General features: G+C 40.9%; 1 protein-coding gene across 4 annotated transcripts in view; it reads right to left on the bottom strand.

Moving 5' to 3' along the window:
* Positions 1 to 4,110: 4,110 nt before the first annotated feature.
* Positions 4,111 to 18,940, bottom strand: part of IL6ST (interleukin 6 cytokine family signal transducer) — a 32,061-nt gene continuing 17,231 nt past the window's right edge. For all 4 annotated transcript variants that reach the window (XM_083882950.1, XM_083882953.1, XM_083882952.1 and 1 more), the window contains exons 9-16: positions 18,638 to 18,857; positions 16,275 to 16,451; positions 15,487 to 15,585; positions 14,757 to 14,903; positions 13,708 to 13,848; positions 12,388 to 12,484; positions 10,973 to 11,054; positions 4,111 to 10,127 (exon numbers count right to left, since the gene is read on the bottom strand). In XM_083882950.1, the coding sequence (XP_083739076.1) occupies positions 9,402 to 10,127; positions 10,973 to 11,054; positions 12,388 to 12,484; positions 13,708 to 13,848; positions 14,757 to 14,903; positions 15,487 to 15,585; positions 16,275 to 16,451; positions 18,638 to 18,857 (1,689 nt within the window). In that variant the 3' untranslated portion in view covers positions 4,111 to 9,401. The remainder of the gene's footprint in view (positions 10,128 to 10,972; positions 11,055 to 12,387; positions 12,485 to 13,707; positions 13,849 to 14,756; positions 14,904 to 15,486; positions 15,586 to 16,274; positions 16,452 to 18,637; positions 18,858 to 18,940) is intronic.

Below are 18,940 nucleotides of genomic sequence, written 5' to 3'. Positions count from 1 at the left end.
CTAGAAATGATCATAACCAGCTGTGTTCATGGCTTGCTGCCTTTGCTGCCTGCTTCTCTCTCCCATGACCTTACACCTCCTTCAAACATTCTCCATGCATTTGCTTTCAGCTCTAGCTATTTCTTTTTGTTTTGTTTTATAGCTTGGCTCACAAAGAGGCTTGGACTATTGCTTGTCTTTAGGGACTGCATGTCTCCTCTGCTTTTGCTTTTATTTTCTGGAGAGCTTAATTGCTTTTACACTTCTGATGAAAGGCTTCTACAATTTTTGGGCCAGACAAGGCTACTCCACATCTTATCTGCAAGGAAGCAGGGGAGTGTTGAATCATTTTGGGTGAAAAGGAACACACAGGACTTTAGATTTTGTTATTTTTAACCTTTCTTCCAGCACACAGAGCTGGTTCTCTGTTTTTAAGTACTGTCTTTTTAAAGTAAAGTATAATCCTGGAAATAATCTGTGCATTACATCTCCTGATGCACTATGGTGAGAGGGAGAGGAGATGCCTGAGCTTGAATAGGGCTTGACCCATCCTTTGCTCCCATCCCTTTTTGCCTTTCCTGTGCACATTCAGACTTCTCCAGCTCCATTGTCTTGATGCAAAACGACCAAACAAATTTTTGTGAAATTACCTAAGCCTTGGGTTTATTAGCAGTCTGCTAGTTTGTAGATATGGACCAAGTTCCTGATCTAAGTAGCAGCAAGGTAGCTCATTTCTCAGAGAGTGAGCTGGCAGTGCTGTCTCTAATAGGATAGGAACACAGCTGTGTGGGGTAAATCACTCACGTGCTTCTGCTTGTTTTGTGGTGATTTGGGGTTTTTTTGTTGCCATGGCCTCAGATAAATTCTTGGATGCATTGTCTCCAGCTTGTGGTTGTTCTGCTCCCATGATGGAGGTTTAATTTTGTAAGGATTGATTTTTTCTTTAATGATAGGGCTAACTAGGGTTTATCTCTAGAGCCACATGGTTGTGCAAGGTATCTCTGTTTACTCGAGCTTTTGTGGCCAAGTCTGAGTTCCACTGCCTTTAAAGGAATTTATACTCTGTCAGTGTTTATTTTTGGTGTTTCTGTGCTGATATTTTTATTTAAGTTACACCACATGCTGCGCTCTCACAGAGTCTGACCTTTTTCCTGCATTACAGTCAACCTAATTTTAAAGGCTGATACAAGATGCTTTATTTTCAAGCTCATAAAATGATTCCATTTGCTTCCATTTACAGATGTGTATCTATGCCTTATCTATCTAACCGGCATTAATTTATATAAAGAAGTAAAATGGAGAGGCTTTCTGACACATGCAAGAATGTTAATAGTTTCACTTAAGGAAAATATCCAGCAGACAGAGGAGTAAAAACACATGCAGCAAATGGAGCATAATGGGGATGTGCTACAAGAGCTGTGCCCTGAGCAGGCTCTGGAGACATCTGCTATTGCCGGGGCTGTTTGGCAAACTCTTGTGTCTGAGAGAAGAAAGTGGGGAGGGAAGGAGGGACTCTTCAGGTGTCTGGCTGAACATGGCAAGTTTCGTGTAATGGACATGGATCCTTTACATGGATGTCCTTCCATGTAAAGGACAAGGATAAAGGATAGTCAGAGCAGGTTTATTACAGTGACTCCATTTAGGAAAGTTGCCTTAATACCAAAACATCACCTTTGCCTCGTCCAAGGTTGCCTTAGTACCAAAACATCACCTTTGCCAACCAGGTCCTGAGTGATGGTGGGGAGGCACTGGGCATGGGGGATGCTCCCCGTGGCTCTGGGGGGCATGTGCAGCTGGGCGTGTTCTTTTGCCACTGACCATCCTCTCGAAACGGGAAAAAGCTGCATCTGCTCAAGCAGGAAGAGTTGTGCTGCCACAGCCTCGGTCCAGAAATGGTCTTCAGGAGCCTCGTGTTTTTTCCCCAAAGCGCTTGGGCGAGTGGTGATGACTGATCTGGGCAGAGCAGGGCAGTGATTCAGGCTGCAGCAGTGCATGAGAACAGGCTTCCTGTCAGCACAGCCCGGCACATCCACCAGCCCCTGGGGACAAGGGACCGGTGATTGGGGCCTGTTTGATGTGGCCCGGCTATTGTGAGCCCCGTGCGGGGGGATGGTGTGGCCAGGCTGGCTCTGGGACACTGGGACACTGGGACACCGGGACACCGGGACACCGGGACACTGGGACACCGGGACACCGGGACACCGGGACACTGGGACACCGGGACACCGGGACACTGACCCGCTGGGCACAGGCAGGTGCTGAGCCTGCCCGTCACCTGCATTTATCACTCGGGATTGCGGGTGATGGAAAACCTTAACAAGGGTCAGGGCTTTTGCCCACAAAGGGAGAGGAAGAAGAGAAGCCAAGGGGACCTGCTAAACTGCCAGAAAACAAATGGTTAGAATCATTCAGGAGGTGGCCCTGGAGCAGCCAGCGGCTGTTACCATATGCTGCCCTCTCCCGGCACGGTCCTGGGGCTGGACCCGCTGGGGCTCGGGGTTCCCGGGCTCTGCTCGCCCCAAGTGCCCCGAGAGGCTCTCTGGGGCTGTGCTGGGCTGCTGAGAGCACCCGGGGCTGCCCCTCTGCCCCAGGTGCTCCTCGCTGGTCCCAGCACGGTCTGTCACCTGCCTCCTGGACACGAGGTCCCTTCTGCCTTCTCCGGGAGCTTTATTTGGGATTCCGGCGCCCAGGACCGGCTGGGGGACGCGGCTCTCGGGTGACAGGCGGTGCCAGCAGCAGCAGAGGACAGTGAGAGCTGCTGGAACTGTGTGCCTCCTGCAGAGCCGTCCTGTCACCGAACCTGCTGCTGGCCCCCGCTCGGCGCCCAGGCTGCCTGCGTGACTCAGGATCATTCATCACAGAAGGAAAGCCGGGGCCACGCCTGGAACACCAGCGCACACAATGCGCTTCCATTTCCAGGCGAGCCTGGAGTCAGATTACTCATTGGGAAAGTCATACCGCGTCTCCCGGTGGGGTCACTGCTGCCCAGTCTCCTTGGCTGTTGCAGGAATTTCCTAGCTATTTTGTAGGGAGTGGGAGGAGTATTTTGGCTCTGCTAGTTATTTCGTGTGGATGGATCCTGCTGGGAAGTCAGAAAGGCACTGGATCACTCGGCCACGCATAGCACAAATGACTGGAAAATACACGTAAGGTGATTTTGCAAAGAGGTTCAGTATTACTGTGACTATCAGTGGACAGAACAGAGCAGAGATCCTGCACTGCACCCGGGGCTGGGCAGGGCCTCTCTGCACCTCTCAGAAGTGCTGTGCTGCTGTCCACTGCCACTCCTGGCTGGACAGACCTGGGCTGCTTCCAAGGTAGAACCTCCTGCTGGCCTCTGCCATGGGGATGGAGAACTGTTTCCTTCCAGGAATCGAGCTGTTTCTGGCATTTGTCCTGCACTAGTGGAGCTCAACTGCACTAATCTCATCAGCTGTGAGCACAGAGGAAGGAGCAGGACACACAAAAATGCTGCGCCTCTCAAGGGCCTTATGTGAAACAGTGTTCAGGGAACTACTGTGCAGTAAGCCAATATTTGGAAAAGGAGTGTTGGCATCTTCCACCAAGCATTAACTCATGCATGACACGCCAGTGATGGCTCATCTGTGGCAGTAGTAATTACAATTAATGGAATGCCCCCTTCCCCACCCCACTGCTCCCTCAGCTTTACATGGGTCTGTTCATTTGAATGTGGACTTCAGCCAGGAAAGGGGAGCACTCCTTCCCCAGCTGCCCACCTTAAAGCCTTTTGTGAAGGTGACTAGCCCCTGAAGACCCAACTCCCAAAAAAAGCTTTTTCATACGTGTCAATACTTTTCAGTACTAAGACATAAATTTGTGAGGATCTTCCACCCATGAGAAACAAAAAAACTAAACCCAGGTGAAACCGAGCAGTGTCAGACATAGCCAGGCTGAGGATGCCTTTCTTGGAAATGAGGCTGTGTGGGTAGAGAGCATTGTTTCCGTTTCCAGGAGCAGTTACAAAGGCGGGGCTAAAGACCATTCACCTGCTGCTGAATGTGGTGAACGTCATGGTCTTGTCAGTTTCTTGCATGTGAGGCAGTGGCCCAGACTCCTCTTCTGTGGTTACTACTTGGTCAGCTTTACAAAACACCGACTCCAGCACACAAGTTAAGTATGGAATTTTGTTTTCTTTCTGCATATGATGTACTACAGAAATGCAACATTCAGGCTCAGTCAGGTAACAAAAGAGGAAGACATTCAAAACTGATCATAAAAATAAATTGTAGAAAGCAGATTTTATATGACAATACACATGCAGCTTGCAAAAGAATAAAGACAGTGAACAGGTATTAAAACACATTCCCATACAGAGACAGCTTATGCAGCAATTTACAAGTTTAACCTCTGGCCAGAGTAAGCAAGCCCTTTTAAAGCTGGCATTCAAATTACCACTAGTTTAATCAGCCATACTTAGTTTAAGTACATAGCAAAATTTAACTTAATGTTTACATTCACTAGCCATCCAATCCAGCATCAAGGCACTTTCCTTGTTGGTACATCTGTTCCTGTGTCGCACACCTCCACTCACCTAGATGCATATATTGGCACAGCAAACTGGGTGACCAGTAACTTCTTATCCCCAAATAAAAGCAATTGGTTACTAGACAATCCCTGGCTGTATCAAAGTGTCAGGCTATATGTGACACTGTAAACAAAACTGGTGTGTTAAAAAAACCACGGCAAGTTGACTGGATCTGTTAACAAATGTGCTTTGATGATGAAAAGTGATAGGTGTTATCAATTTCACACTGCAGAGAATGCCCATCTGCCACGCCCATGATCCCCAGAGAAGAACAGCTGACACTTTAGTCTGAGCAGGAGGATGTGGATGTGGAGCTTTCCAGCCATCAGTCAACAGTTGTGCCATAAGTGTTTTTCATCTATTGTTACAGAAGTGTGCTTCTGCAGAGTAGCAATGACATTATTGCATATATCCCCTTCAGGTTGTCTTTGCAAATAAATACAAGTACTGGCTAAGGCTGCATTCTTGGATGTACTTACTGCCCACCCCCCCTCTGCACTACAATTAAGAGGCAGGGAAGCAGACAACTGTTGAAAATCTGGCCCTTTTTTTTTTTTTTTTTTTTTTTGGTTTGTTTTATCAAATCTTATGGCCTTAGAAATGCATCCTTGTGCATTAAGTCAGCACTGCTTTTATTTTCAAGAATGGCTCAGATTGCACGAGTCCTATAAAGGAAACTACAGTGAAAGCAAATACACATAATTTTTAGCTTTTTTGTTTTACTGATGCTTTCACTTTAAAGGAAGAGAAATGGAAATTCATGAGTCCAATGCAAGATACTTAATTTCAACCTCCTCCAGACTTTTCCTCTTATACCTCCACTTTACTGCAGTTTTCTGGATCAAAAGCAAAGCTGAAGACTCAAGTTGGCTGCAATTCCCTAACAGCTGTTCCATGACAGAAAACTCAACATTTTTATACAAACTTCTTCTGTACAACATTACAAGCGACTCCTGGAATTTTAAATGGTTATATGTATCCATCCTTGCAGACAGACAAGAGATTATGGGGATAAATGAGCTCTTACTGTGGATCAGTCAAGAGAACTTTGTAACAGAGTTAAAGGAATGCATTCAAACAAGGGTTAATCTCAACTACAACCACTGTCTAGTGGGGAAAATAAACAAGTATATTTAGTCCCATTTAATGCACATAAATGACAATGTAAAATGTGTACATCCTGGAGTGGGGCAGACTATTAACAATCTGACAGTCTTTGGAATTTCAGATCCCACTGAGAAGTCAAGTCCACAGCAGCATGCACTGATGTGGATCTTGGGTATCTGAGACCTGGCTCTAATTAAACAATTAATTTAAATCAGTATGGTGATCCCCACACACAGGGCATTCAGATGTATGTTTTAAACCACCTGACAAAGCTTATGCTTTACAAAGCTGACGCTCCCACCCAGGTGATGGGGCTGCTCTGGAGGCCAGGAATGGGACTCAGCTCTAGCATGCAAACTTCCTCATCCTCCCAGGGCCAAGATTTTTTCCATTTTTTGCTAGGCTTCTGTACCAGACAAGAATACACTTGTCATAAACTCTCCAGAACAAAGTTTTAAAATTTTTTTCCTCTGCTGTGCTTTTACTGCCACATTAAGGCATAACAGGCAGCTTAATTTTTCTACAGCAGCATGTGTGAAACAATCCCAAGACTTTTACTACAGCAAGAGAGGATATTCCTAGACGATCTGCCCTCGAACTGAGCCAACACACTCCAGAAAACAATACTAATCATCTTCTGGACTAACAGAACCACCACAAGAGAACTACAAAGGGAAATATATTCACTTCCCTTGTAAACAGAGGAGCATTAATCAACCTGCATTTAAGAGTTTTTTCAAATATGCTAATATATTTCTACTAGCCTCCCTTCCTCACCCTCAAATTAGCAGCCCTTACAACTATTCTTCCATCTGAAAAATTCCAGTCCAAGAAATCAAGATGGATATGAAAGTGTCTATACTGAAATGTGACTTTAATAATGCCTTTGTTATGTGAACCTATGGGCACTGGTGAAAGGCAGGGGTGGGAGGAGGGAGAAAGCTTTTACTTTAATTACTATGTTAGGGCCAAGCTCAGAAAATTTCAGTGGATTTCTATAATTACACTGCAGATACTCTTAGAAACCTGTATGCAACTGTTTGATAGAATTAGATTTTTACAGTCCAAAGGTACAAAATCTTGTTAAACCCTGAACACTGCACAATATATTTGGCACATAGGTTTATAAACTAGCTATAAACCTGTTATTTATATGTACTGTGGCTTCTACAAGCTGTTCACCCACCAGGAGCTCCTGCTTAGTCTTCAGTATTTTAGCCCTAGATAAATGCACTGTCTCAAAAGAGAGCATGTCACTGCCAGCCAGCCAGAACTTTCTCTAGGACCCACTCAATTCTTTGAGTTTATGGGCCAGTGGTAATAAACAACAAAGAAAAATGTCAGAAATGACAGGCCAGAACTCTTGTTAGCACAGACTTCAGAAATCAGAATCTCTTGCTGCTGTTTAACATCAGGTAAATATTGAATGGTCCACAATTAACAGCAACTGAGAAGAAAATGTCTTCCCTTTACAGAAAGGCAAGTAGCAACTTAAAGAGTACCTGACCTTCAAATAACATTTGCTATCAAAAGTTAGTATTACTGAATCACAGAAACATAATTAAAGAAACCCAACATATTTTTGAAAACATCCAGACCTTTGCAGCACTGTTCAGACTATGTAGCCAGGTTGTGGCCTACAACATTACAGAGGTGAGAAGATGGATTAAATGCATGTGGCTGCTGGACAGTTTTAATAAGCATGCACACTGCTCAACAGAGCCCTTCCCTTTCACTTGTGGTTTCTACAGTCAATGTGAAGTTTGCATAGAGAAGATAACTCATCCCCCAGTAAAGTAACTGCTATTTTTTCCAAAAGGAATCTGTTCCAAAAAAGGAATGCTCCTTCAACCTCTGAAAAATGGAAGATGGTCTCTGCTGTCTCAAGACAACAGTTTTCATTATACTTTGACTGTGCAGTGTGGTGAAAAGGAAGAGGAATGATCAGAAGAAAGGTGTAATTAGAGTAAGCTACAATATAGCCTTTTAATTAAAAAAAAAAAGTGCCTAGATACAGAAAAATACTGTCAGGAGAAAGAAACTGTGGAATACTGAAATGTTATTAAAGATTCTGCATTCTTTATCTGTTTTAAATATTCCAAATTTCAAGAGGTAATCTTACAAATTTACTCTTGCACTTAACTTTGTCATAACAAAAGCAAAAGACACAAGTGGACACTTACATGTATTATTACCCATCCTTCCATGCAAGCTGGCAGACAAGAGAAGATGAAATGATACTGACACAGGCCTTTCAAGGGCTTTTAGCAAGTGCTCTGCAGAACAGCAGTACCAGAGGTCACAGCACAAAAGGTTTCAGGTGGTCTTAAATACATAGTTATTTTGCTGAAGGAGAAATAAAACTCTTGTTTTAGTCTCACGAAACAGCATTTAGTGTTTTGAAATGCAGTTTTATTAGTGTCAGATTAGAAAGCTGACTAGCCTATATTAGATTTAAAATTAATTTTAGAAAAATCTTTAAGAGTGCCATAAAATTTCTGGTTATCACTGGAGAAGGGGTTTATTGTCATGCAATTTAATTTTTGTTTAAACACTGGTAGATGAAGTTTCTAAGCTTCCTCAAAAAAACAGTAAACTATATGAGCAGGGAAAAAAAGTGAGTCATTAAGAAAAAAGTAAGGAATTTTAACAACTTAAGTGTGCTACCAGCAAAGTTCAAATTCAGAGTACAGGTTTTGGTTTTAGTTCCAAGGGCATCAATGACTTCAATGCTTTGGCTGCTTTCAGTTTCAAGGATATCCTGCAGTATTAGCAGTGAGGTTACAGCACACTAACAGCTGCAGTCTGTCAGGAGGAAGGTTGTATTTCCTTTCCCCTGAGCACTCAAAAATGGTGTAAAAGCTTACAGCTTGTTACTTGAGCTGTACACAGCAAATGTGCACTTATTAAACAAAGGCATGTATGACCACAGAATTTTCATATAATCAAGCAGTGACTAGGGTACAAAGCCTTTAAATAATTCCTGATCTGTGTTGTCATCTGATTTCCAAACTTTTGAATATGAGACTGAATTGCTGTGCATCAAGTTGCAAGGCACATATTTTAGGCCAAATTACTCTACAGTTCATGTGCACACAAATCTAAATGTAGATAAATTATCAATTGCTATAGTAGCATTCAGATTCAAGCAATCTTGGTGTTTTCCTACCTGTGCACCACAGCAAGTTCTATTTAATTTTTATGTTTTTTAAACAGGGATGAACATGATTTGCATGCCTGGTAAGCTGAAAATTGAGGCACTGGTCCAAATCAAAACTCCCTAAGTCAATTAAGTTATTGAAAAGTCTATCATACAAGTATTCTTCCATATCAGAATACTGAACTTCAGCCTTACTTTTGCACAAAGCTGCACTGTGCAACTAGAGCTGGCTTTTTAGGCTTGTACACAAGGCCACACATCAAAGTGTTTCTTCTGGGAGGTCTATTGGCCAATGTGGATATTTAAAACTTGACCTTTTCAATCATGTGAAATTCTGTTATGAAGAGAGACAATACCCAATGTAGCACAAAGGCTCATTCAGCTATCCAGATGTAAGGTTTTATGTAGTGCATAAAAGTAAATCTCCAGTAGGTGTGGACTGGAAATTTTCCACAAAAACAGTCCTTATTGTATTTTGTCAAATTACTCTTCGCTTAATTTCAGTTTTTCTATCTGCAGCAAGATAAAAATACCTAGCTTACTTTATCAGACACAGGGGAAGATGTGAACAGGCACTAATGAAGGCCTAAAGAGAGCCAGTCTTTTCTCTCACTGAGGCATATAGCCCCCTTGTCTCACAGTCTGTGGGAGGTAACTTTTTGGCATTTCATCAACTGACAGTGGATTTTCTTCCACTGTTTCAGGTCTCACAGTTTGTCCTTCAGTATATGTCTGTAAAACACTTGACAGAGCAGCTTCCTGGGTATTTTTTTCCATCCCAAGGCCCAATGGCTGTGAACTCTGACCTGAGATCTGCAGTTGAACAAATCCAACAAGATCTCCCTCATCAGCTTGAGTAATCTGCTTTGTTCTTTCAAAGCACGGCCTGTCTGTGTTGGTTTCATCCTGACCACCATTTTGTCTGAAATACTGCTGCCTCTGTGCTGTACTGTCAGCTCCTCCAGAATGATCCTCTGATCTCTCTTCTGAATCTAGCAGTGGCTGAGTTGACTCAGACCTTGAGAAGACTTGCAGAGGTGTCTGGTCTCTGTAGCCATTAAGCACTACAGTGGAATACTGGACAGTGCTTGAAGTGTTCTGTGTTGTTTCACCTTCATCGCTGTCAGAGACGCTCTGCCTAGGAGAGGACATGCACGAGGATCCTCCAATACCACTGCTGTGCCCTTCTGAAGTGCTTTTGTCTTTTTTAAGCAAGTCAAAGGGTTTTAGATCTTGCTCTGAAAATGACTTCTTGTCGTCAGCTTCTATTTCTACAACGCTTACATCTGTAAAGCTGCCTTCTGGGTACATCTGATCTTTGGAATTAAAGTTATGCTGAAAGAAAGAGATGTATGTTGTCTAAGAGGAAAGTTATGTTAAAAATCAAAAGCCTCAATAAATATATGAATTTTTATTCGTAATCCCTTTGAATTTCTTCATGTAAGTTCTCTTTACTAAGTCTGGCAATATCTCCAAAGCATGTGTTAAAAAACGAAGGCTACAGCTTTGTTTCCAATACAGACTCTTAATTATGCAGCTATTCTAAAATCAGTGGATGTGTGAGCAAGTCTTTGCTCTCATTTAATTATTCTTGAAAACTGTAAACACAGAAGCATTTGCTCTGTAGCATAGGAACATTCTATACTGAGTACCATATATTAGTTCAAATAATGTACTCAATATCAGAATACTTCACAGAAGTTAGCCACAGTTTGTTGAACAGGATTTGCCTGATCATTCACCTCACATGTGGCATAAATTTTGCTGCCATCTTCTCATTCATGAGGAACTGTTTATAGTCTTCTCTGTCATTCATGACTGAACTGTGCAAACAAGTTACTTCAGGGTTTTAAGAATGGGAATCATTGTTTACCTAATGCTGATTTCCCATGAATGAGCAAAGAAATGAGTACTTCACCCTTCCAACTAGTCAACTGAATCTAACTCACAACTTTAAAGCCCATGCTAGACTGTGAATTTGTGCTAAAACCATGTGAATCTAATGCTGAATCTACAGATGAAATGAAGTCTTCTAACCATATCATATCATAATATCAATGAAACTTAATATTCAGGGTTTTCCTTGAAATCCACGTGTGCTAGAAGATGGAAGACTCCATCTGGTTAGTTTACCTGAAACCTTGCAGACTAGGAAGATACAGGATGCACATAGGTATTACCTTAGCTGGAACTTGAGGGGACCACTGAGCAATGTTACTCTTGGATGGATCAGGTACTATAGGCCAGATATGTTTTTTAATTCTGTAAAGGATTAAAAATGGAATAAAGTCACAAGACGCACTCCCCAAATTCCCTGTTCATAACTACAGCAGAGTCCAGGACACCACTCCCTTACACAGAAATTCTGCACTCTCAATAATGCTTCCTACGTTACTTTTCATCTTTGTATGAGGCTGTAGTACTTAGCAAAACGCAGCACTGCACTTTACTCCTCCACACATTAGATTAAGCTATCAATGTAATGCAAAACAACAAATGGTAACAGTGAGAGATTTTCAAATTTATAGCACTCTAGAATATACAGAGCTATTACTTTGGTACCTTATGATGCATGCCAGCATGAAAATACAATCCAGCTTCTTTTTAATATAACTATGAAAACTAAGTCAAAATCTAAGCTAACTTCCCAATTAAAAATGAAATAAAAAAATTTGGAAGAAAACCTTGCATTGTAACTCTTAAGAATGCGCTGTTACTTAAAACCAGAACCTTCTGTTGAAATATCACCCCCAACCAAACCAGCTTTGAAACTGATGCACGTCTTTTCCACTTTGTAAATAGGCTACCACAATAGATACTCTGTAGGAGAACTCTGAAGAACAATTCAAGATGGGCTTTCCAAGTAATGTCCATTAAGAACTAACTTTAGGAGCAGTAAGGAAATTAAAAGGGCATAAAATGCTGTATTTAATTAGAAAGAAAGGATAGTAAACAGGGGACATAGGAGAGGTGCTACACCTTGCCAGGGGAAACATCGCAGCAATGCCATCTTGGTAAAAGCCACAGACAAGAGGGCTGGAGTGGGGGAGCAGGAGGAGGCAGGTTGCTTCCCAGCAGTCACTAAACAGGCACTGAGTTACTTGAGATCATGATGTCTGCCTGCCTAAGTTGTTTTTTTTTTTTTTTTTTTGGTTTTTTTTTTTTTTTTTTTGCCATAAAGCTTCATGTTTGTTAAATGCTGTAATTAAATTGCCCAAATACAACGTAGAGACTTCCTGCACTTCACAAACTAGGGACCATAATCCCACTCACAGGATGACTAAGAAACAAACAGTATATCCCGATCAGAACCTAACAAAGCTAATCCTAACTATACCCAGCAAGAAAAGCATTAGTTTTCTTCCAGGACTGAATCATAGAACATTTAGAATGTGTGTAATTAACAATAAGAAATTAATATCAGAAGAAGCCCTGGTTTCTCAAGGAAGACACAGGTTTTAACACCAATCAATATATGCATGCTTTAATTTTTTTTTTTATGCTCTAACTGAAGAATACTTAACTGGATTGGTATAAATTACTACCCTTTCTGTTACACTTAGAAATATAAAAGAAACAGTTCATTTCTACTTACAGGTCACGTTTGTTGAAGCAAAATAGAACTCCAAGGAGCACAATCAACAGGAATGCTAAACACACAGGTACAACTATGGCTTCAATTTCTCCTTTTCCTGAAGGAGGTGAAGAAAAGCAGTTATAGCCCACTTTGGCATTTGAGGACCTCAACAGCAGTACAATTTCCAAAAGGTTAGAGAGAACCTGAAACTGAAATACCTCAATCTCAAATCTCAAAGCTTTACATTCAGAAGAACCTTTTCACCATATGAAAAGTGTCTCCTGGTGAAAACATGAAAAGCTCTGTCTTGACAATCTAGTGCCTTTCATCAACAAAAAACATGGGTTGATCTAGAAGCTGTAGTACTGACAGAACAAATAGTTTTGTAGCTTGGGCAGGTATGACAGTAACATCTCTGCCAATTCATTTCTCCCCAGGTGTTTCAGTCCCCAGTGACTGTCATAACATGGTCATGGTCAAATAAGTAAAGTAAACTGATGGATGAGTGACTGCTCATCCATCAGTTTATTCTGTACACAAAGATTTCTTCTGCTGCAAACATCGAAGTTTGCATTATTGTTATGTATTTCTTCCAGTGTTATACACATTCTTAAGTAACCCTGGAGAATGCTTAGGCAAGAACAACACTATACAGAAAAATGCCTCTGCTAAAATTAAGAATTTAGGTGTCTTGCACAGTTAAATTCAGTTAGTGATGTTGCTGTTACCCTTACATATAATAATACTGAACATACAATAAATTTAACCATTCAAAACAAGTCTCTGTAAAGAACTATAGAAAACTTTCATAGTGATATGAAACAATGTGGAAGGGCTCTGAGAATGACATATGCTGACTGGTACCTACATCAGCAGATCAAGATACAAGCACATATTTCTATAGCTTCTTCAGGACATCTTACCAGGATTAAAACAAACACTGACTAGAGGTAGGTGCCACTAGACATCAAAAGAGACAAGGGTACTAGGAAAATCCTAACAACTCAGGAAAGATCAGGGCAAAACATTGTAACCTGAAGTATACATAAAACACATCCAAAACAGCATGCTTAGTAACATAAAAAAGTATAAGAAGTCCAATTCATGAGGTTTGCAGAGGATATACTGTTCTCTATATAATCAGAAAAATCCTGACTAAAGTACCTCTTAGTAAAAGAGCACTAGACAAGCCACCCAGGTATTATGAATATTACAGGTTGACTGTAACAAAACTTTAAAATAAAATCACTTTCCCCTTCTAACACATCTCTCAAAGACCCCTGCTGTATTGTTGCAACATTAATTCCTACTTCTACCAATTGTGCCACTCTGCCTTACCAAATTTTTGAGTAGTAAATGTGAAATCAGGACCGGTGCTGCTTCCATTGTCGGTGGATGCCATCATCCGCACAGTATACAGTGTATCACTAGTTAGAGAGGAAAGCGTGTACTCTGTCTTGGAGGGATCCACAGTCACAACTAAAGAGAAGAAATTTATATTAGTTTTTTACAAACAAATCACACCTCCACAAAAACAGCAACATGAAGACATTAAGACTTCAGATGTGAAAGGTAGTTTTACTAGAACATGTAGCAGATGGAAAATACAACAGTCAAAGACTACAAACTTGGACAAGAAATGCTGGGATTCATTAATTTCTGTCTGGGTGTCTGAATTTACTCTTTCTGTATTTAATTTCCTGTGAGATTTTTTCCCCAGAATGCACCTACAAACTAAACTAGCAGTATAACTGAGACGAAGTCTGTCTAGTAAGCCAAATATGTAGTGCTAACGAGGAACTGCTAGTACTGACTAGAAAAAAAGCTAAGGAATATTAAGACATAGGTATGCATAACTACCTGGCCCTTCCAATTTAAGCAAATCTAAAAATTAAAGTTTTGATAGTGTCAGCTGCCTGCAAGTCATACACACTACTGAAAACTAAGACGCACTTCAAACAAGATGATCTACATCAGTACTATATTGATCTACAGCTCCAGAAGGATGAAAAAACTCCTCCCCACTTCCTTAAGGTTTTATCATAGTTAAATACAGTCAACTCCTTTTGTATCTTGGTTTGCCATCATCTTGATATACCATAATCTCATTCTGTATTTAGATAGCAATATGGGATAACAATACTCACAAATCAGCTTTCAGAAACTAAACTCAGTACCCCACTATATACAGACTGAATGTTCTGAATTCTTTACTAGAGACTTCCTGTTCTGTATGGAGGAGAATTATGGCTCAGACACCACCTTTATGTTCTCAGAACAGAATGTCAGCTGTAACTGATTCTGTGTATTTTTTTCAGGAACAAATATTAGGAAGGAAACACATTAAATACTTCAATGCCACAAAACACTTCTCTATTTTCTGGTACCTGTTTCATTTCCATCAATAGTTTTATAAAGTATGGTGTAATTTCGGATAAATCCATTTTGTTCCTCAACTGTGAGATGGTTCCATGTCAAAACAGCTTCAGCTTTTCCTACTTTTTTTGTCTGAACAGTAGGTCCTTTTGAAGGGCCTGTAATGGGAGATAAAGATTAGTTTCTGCTTGGCAACCCTGCATTCACAGAAGCAGCATATTAACAAGCACTGAACTGTTATAGCATAAAAATATCCATGGAATAGTTTGACTAACTGATCTGGAAAGCACTGTTTTCAAACAACATAAAAACTACAAAGATGTTTTAAAAAATAAACATTCAGGACCAGATATGAAAAGAAAGTCAGCATGTTGTAGGAAACCTTCAAATGAAGTTAAGTCTTGATTTCGCACTTGAAATTTAAAATAAATCAGCACACAAATATCACTATTATAAATTATGAATATATAATATGTATATTATAAATATATCACTAAAATAACAAATTCATGTCTGATTATCTGATACAGGTTGGAGAAACAAAGAGCCAGCCATAGTCAGCCATCTGTCTAGTTCCCAAACACTGTAAAAATGCAGAATGGATAATAACAGAAGGGAAAAGATCAATGATGTCACCTGACCCTCAATTACTAAACCATGTTTCATTACACAGTCCATGTTAAAGCAAAGGTTTGTTTATTTTTTGTCAAAATGTGCTTCAAGAAAGCAATTTATACTTACGATCTTGCTTAAGATAAGCCTTCACAGACTGTCCACTTCCCTGACCATCAGCATACAGAGGGTACACAGTTATCAAGTAACACTTGAAAGGCTTTATACCTAATAAAAGGAATTTAAAAGGTATTGTTTCACAGAGAGTCAAATTGCCCACCATCCTCATTTACTTCAGATACATGCTTATGAGTTTTCGCTGTTTAACTAGGTGCACTTGTACCTAATGCAGCTGAGTATTTTCTAGAGTTCATTAATACACTGCTCAAATATTAACTAAAGGAACAATATAATGGTTCACACTCAAATGTAAAATTTAGTAAGTGCACTTCAGAGAAATCAGGGTTTTTTTTCTAATTTATTTTAAATAGAAGGTCTTTGTCTGTAGCATATCTCCCCAAATTACTGATTTCAGACACTGATCATAATCTCAAAAGAACAATAAAGCCAATCAAGTTTCACTGTTTGAAAAGAGTTATCAAAGAACTTGATTTTGAAAGAACTCAACCTTTTCACAATTTTAATAGTTTCTAAGAATGACAATACTAAACCCAAAATGTAGATAAATCCCTTGTTGTTACGTTATATAAATTTTAAAATACAAGATCAGATACAGTTGTATATTAGACAAAAACACACAAATACTTCCATACACTCACAATAAACTAACTGAAACCCTCAGCATTAAACCCCTATTCTACCAAGAAATTCTCATCACTGAGAATGTTTCTCATCAGAATACTAAGCAGGTTTTTAGACTGTCCTACAAACTATATGTAGATTTATGAGCTAAATACCTTTTAAATCGATTCCTTGAACATCTCCTTGTGCAATCTGCCATTCTATGATGCAGTCTGAGCTGCTAGACACCAGACACCATTCAATCACATACTTAAGAACATAACTGTTAGGAGCAGTCCACCCTACCCACAACTTGTCATGTTTAGGTAATGTTCTAAGATTCTTCACAGGAGCTGTAATGAAAGAAAGGAGAAAAGTGAACAGTATTGACAGTTCTTTCAAGATAGGAACTGTTCTGGCAAATGTTGATACTTTTGGGTAATGGTAGCAATTTGACAGAACTAAAGTAAGTGTAAATGCCATTTTCTGAAATTTCGAGGTTTACGCATGGATCTTTGTATCAGAGATTCAAAAGCAGTATCAGGCTAAAAACAGGAAGTTAGACTCAACTTCTCTATTCTCAGAAACACTATGTTTCTTTCTTCCAAAAAAAGGTTTTATTTCAAGACAGAAATCAGACTTATAATGGGAATTTACAAGTGTATCAAACAGTTACTCTCAGGTAACCTTACTAAGTACTTATACTTTATGTATAGTATGTACATACGTAAATAGATAGTATAAATAATGTCCAGCTCACAGCTGGACAAACATTATGGGATGGATGAGAACTGGCTCATGAGTTGGACACAAAAGGTTACAGTGGATGGGTGACATCAGACTAGGGACCTGTCACTAGGGGGGTTCCACAGGGCTCCATCCTCAGCCCTGGGCTCTTTGACATCTTCATGCATGACTTGGACTCAGGACTGGAAGGGACACTAAGCATGTTCCCAGGTGACACAAATCTGAGAGGAGCTGTTGACTCCCTCAAAAGGCAGGGAGGCCCTGCAGAGAGACCCTGACAGAGCAGAGGGCCAGGCAATTGCCAACCATATGAAGCTCAACAGGGAAAAGTGCCAGATCCTGCACCTGGGCTGGGGCAGCCCTGGATGTACAGACAGACTGGGCAATGAGAGGCTGCAGAGCAGTGCCAGGGAAAGGGCCCTGGGCTCCTGGGCCATGGCAAGTTGAACATGAGCCAGCAGTGCCCTGGCAGCCAGGAGGGCCAAGAGTGTCCTGGGGACATCAGGGACAGCACGGCCAGCCGGGCAAGGGAGGGGATTGTCCCCTCTGCTCTGGGCTGGGGCAGCCTCACCTCCAGGGCTGGGGGCAGGGTGGAGTGCCACAGGATAATGAAGTTATTGAACTATAAGAGAGTGTCCAAAAGAGGGCAACAAAGACAGGGGAGGGCCTTGAGGGGAAGCCATATGAGGAGCAGCTGAGATCACTTGGTCTGTTCAGCCTAGAGAAGAGGAGACTGAGGGGAGACCTCATTGCAGTCACAACTTCCTTGTGAGGGCAAGAGGAGGGGCACTCTTCTCTGAGTGACCAGGGACAGGATCCGAGGGAATGACCTGAAGCTGCATCAGGGGCAGTTTAGATTGGACATCAGCAAAAGGTTCTTCACTCAGAGGGTGGCTGTGCACTGGCAGGGAAGTGGTCACAGCACCAAACCTGACAGAGTTAAGAAGCGTTTGGACAATGCTCTCAGGCACCTGGTGTGACTCATGGGGTGATCTGTGCAGGGCCAGGAGCTGGACTTTGAAATACCTGTGTGTCCCTTCCAACTCAGGTTATTCTGTAATACATATTATATGCTTATACACTATATATGTATACGTTACTAAGTGCTTCCTCCTGGCTGCAACACCACTTTGTTTGAACTACACCTGTAACTAAATCACCTAATAGTTTTAGAACCAGTGGCTCTCCCTTGGTGTTTACCTGCATCTATCCATATACCTTTCTGCTTCCTATCCTGGAAGATTGTCTAAGAAAAGGCTGGAAATGAGGATAAACCAGCCTGTCCTTACTATTAGTGCATAATGAAAAGAATATAAAAACAAACACAAGGAAACAGTGGAAGCAGATGACAAAACAATCAGTTATGATACTGAAAATCTGTGAGAATGAGACTGGGACAAACAAAAAAATGAATGGGAGGGAGATCAGGAAATCAAAGGAGGAGCAATGGCAGAATGGAATACATGTATGTATATACCAACCCTTTGATTTTTCTTAAAAAAATGGCTGCTATGCTAAGAAAAGAAACAACACAGAATATAGTACACAGAAGCCCTAAGAATCAAAAACAAGCAGAACAACATACACACCTTCAAATGATACTATGAGTACACAAACTCACACATTCCCTTGTACCCAAATGGCCGTATATACAAAAGCCATGAGACTGCTGATAATTCAGTAATACTTTAATTATGTGCTAATGTAAAAGATATTATTTTACAACATCAAAGCTATCTTATAAAAAGAGCCATGCAGATTTACTTGACGGAGACCTTACGAAGACACTTACCTTTTGAATTACTTGCTGGGATAAGTAAAACTGATGGAGGAGATGCCCCAACACTGTTACGGGCAATTAGAGTTACTTCGTACGTTCCTTCTGGCAGCTCTAAGGTGTGGTTGGTGCTGGTAACATTGTATTTCTTCACTGGACTGGAAAGAGATGATTTATCTCTGACAGTCACTTCATATTGCAAGATTACTCCATTGGCTTCAAATGGCTTCAGCGCCTATCAGAAACATATCTTTGATTAAGCTGATACTGAACAAATGTGACATAACCCTTATTGTTGTCTTTATAGCACAGTTAAAA

Source organism: Zosterops lateralis, assembly GCF_965231275.1.
Source record: "Zosterops lateralis genome assembly, chromosome: Z".
NCBI classification, from domain to species: Eukaryota; Metazoa; Chordata; class Aves; order Passeriformes; family Zosteropidae; genus Zosterops; species Zosterops lateralis.
Note: the sequence above shows the minus strand (reverse complement) of the source record. Positions and strands in the feature narration are given on the sequence as shown.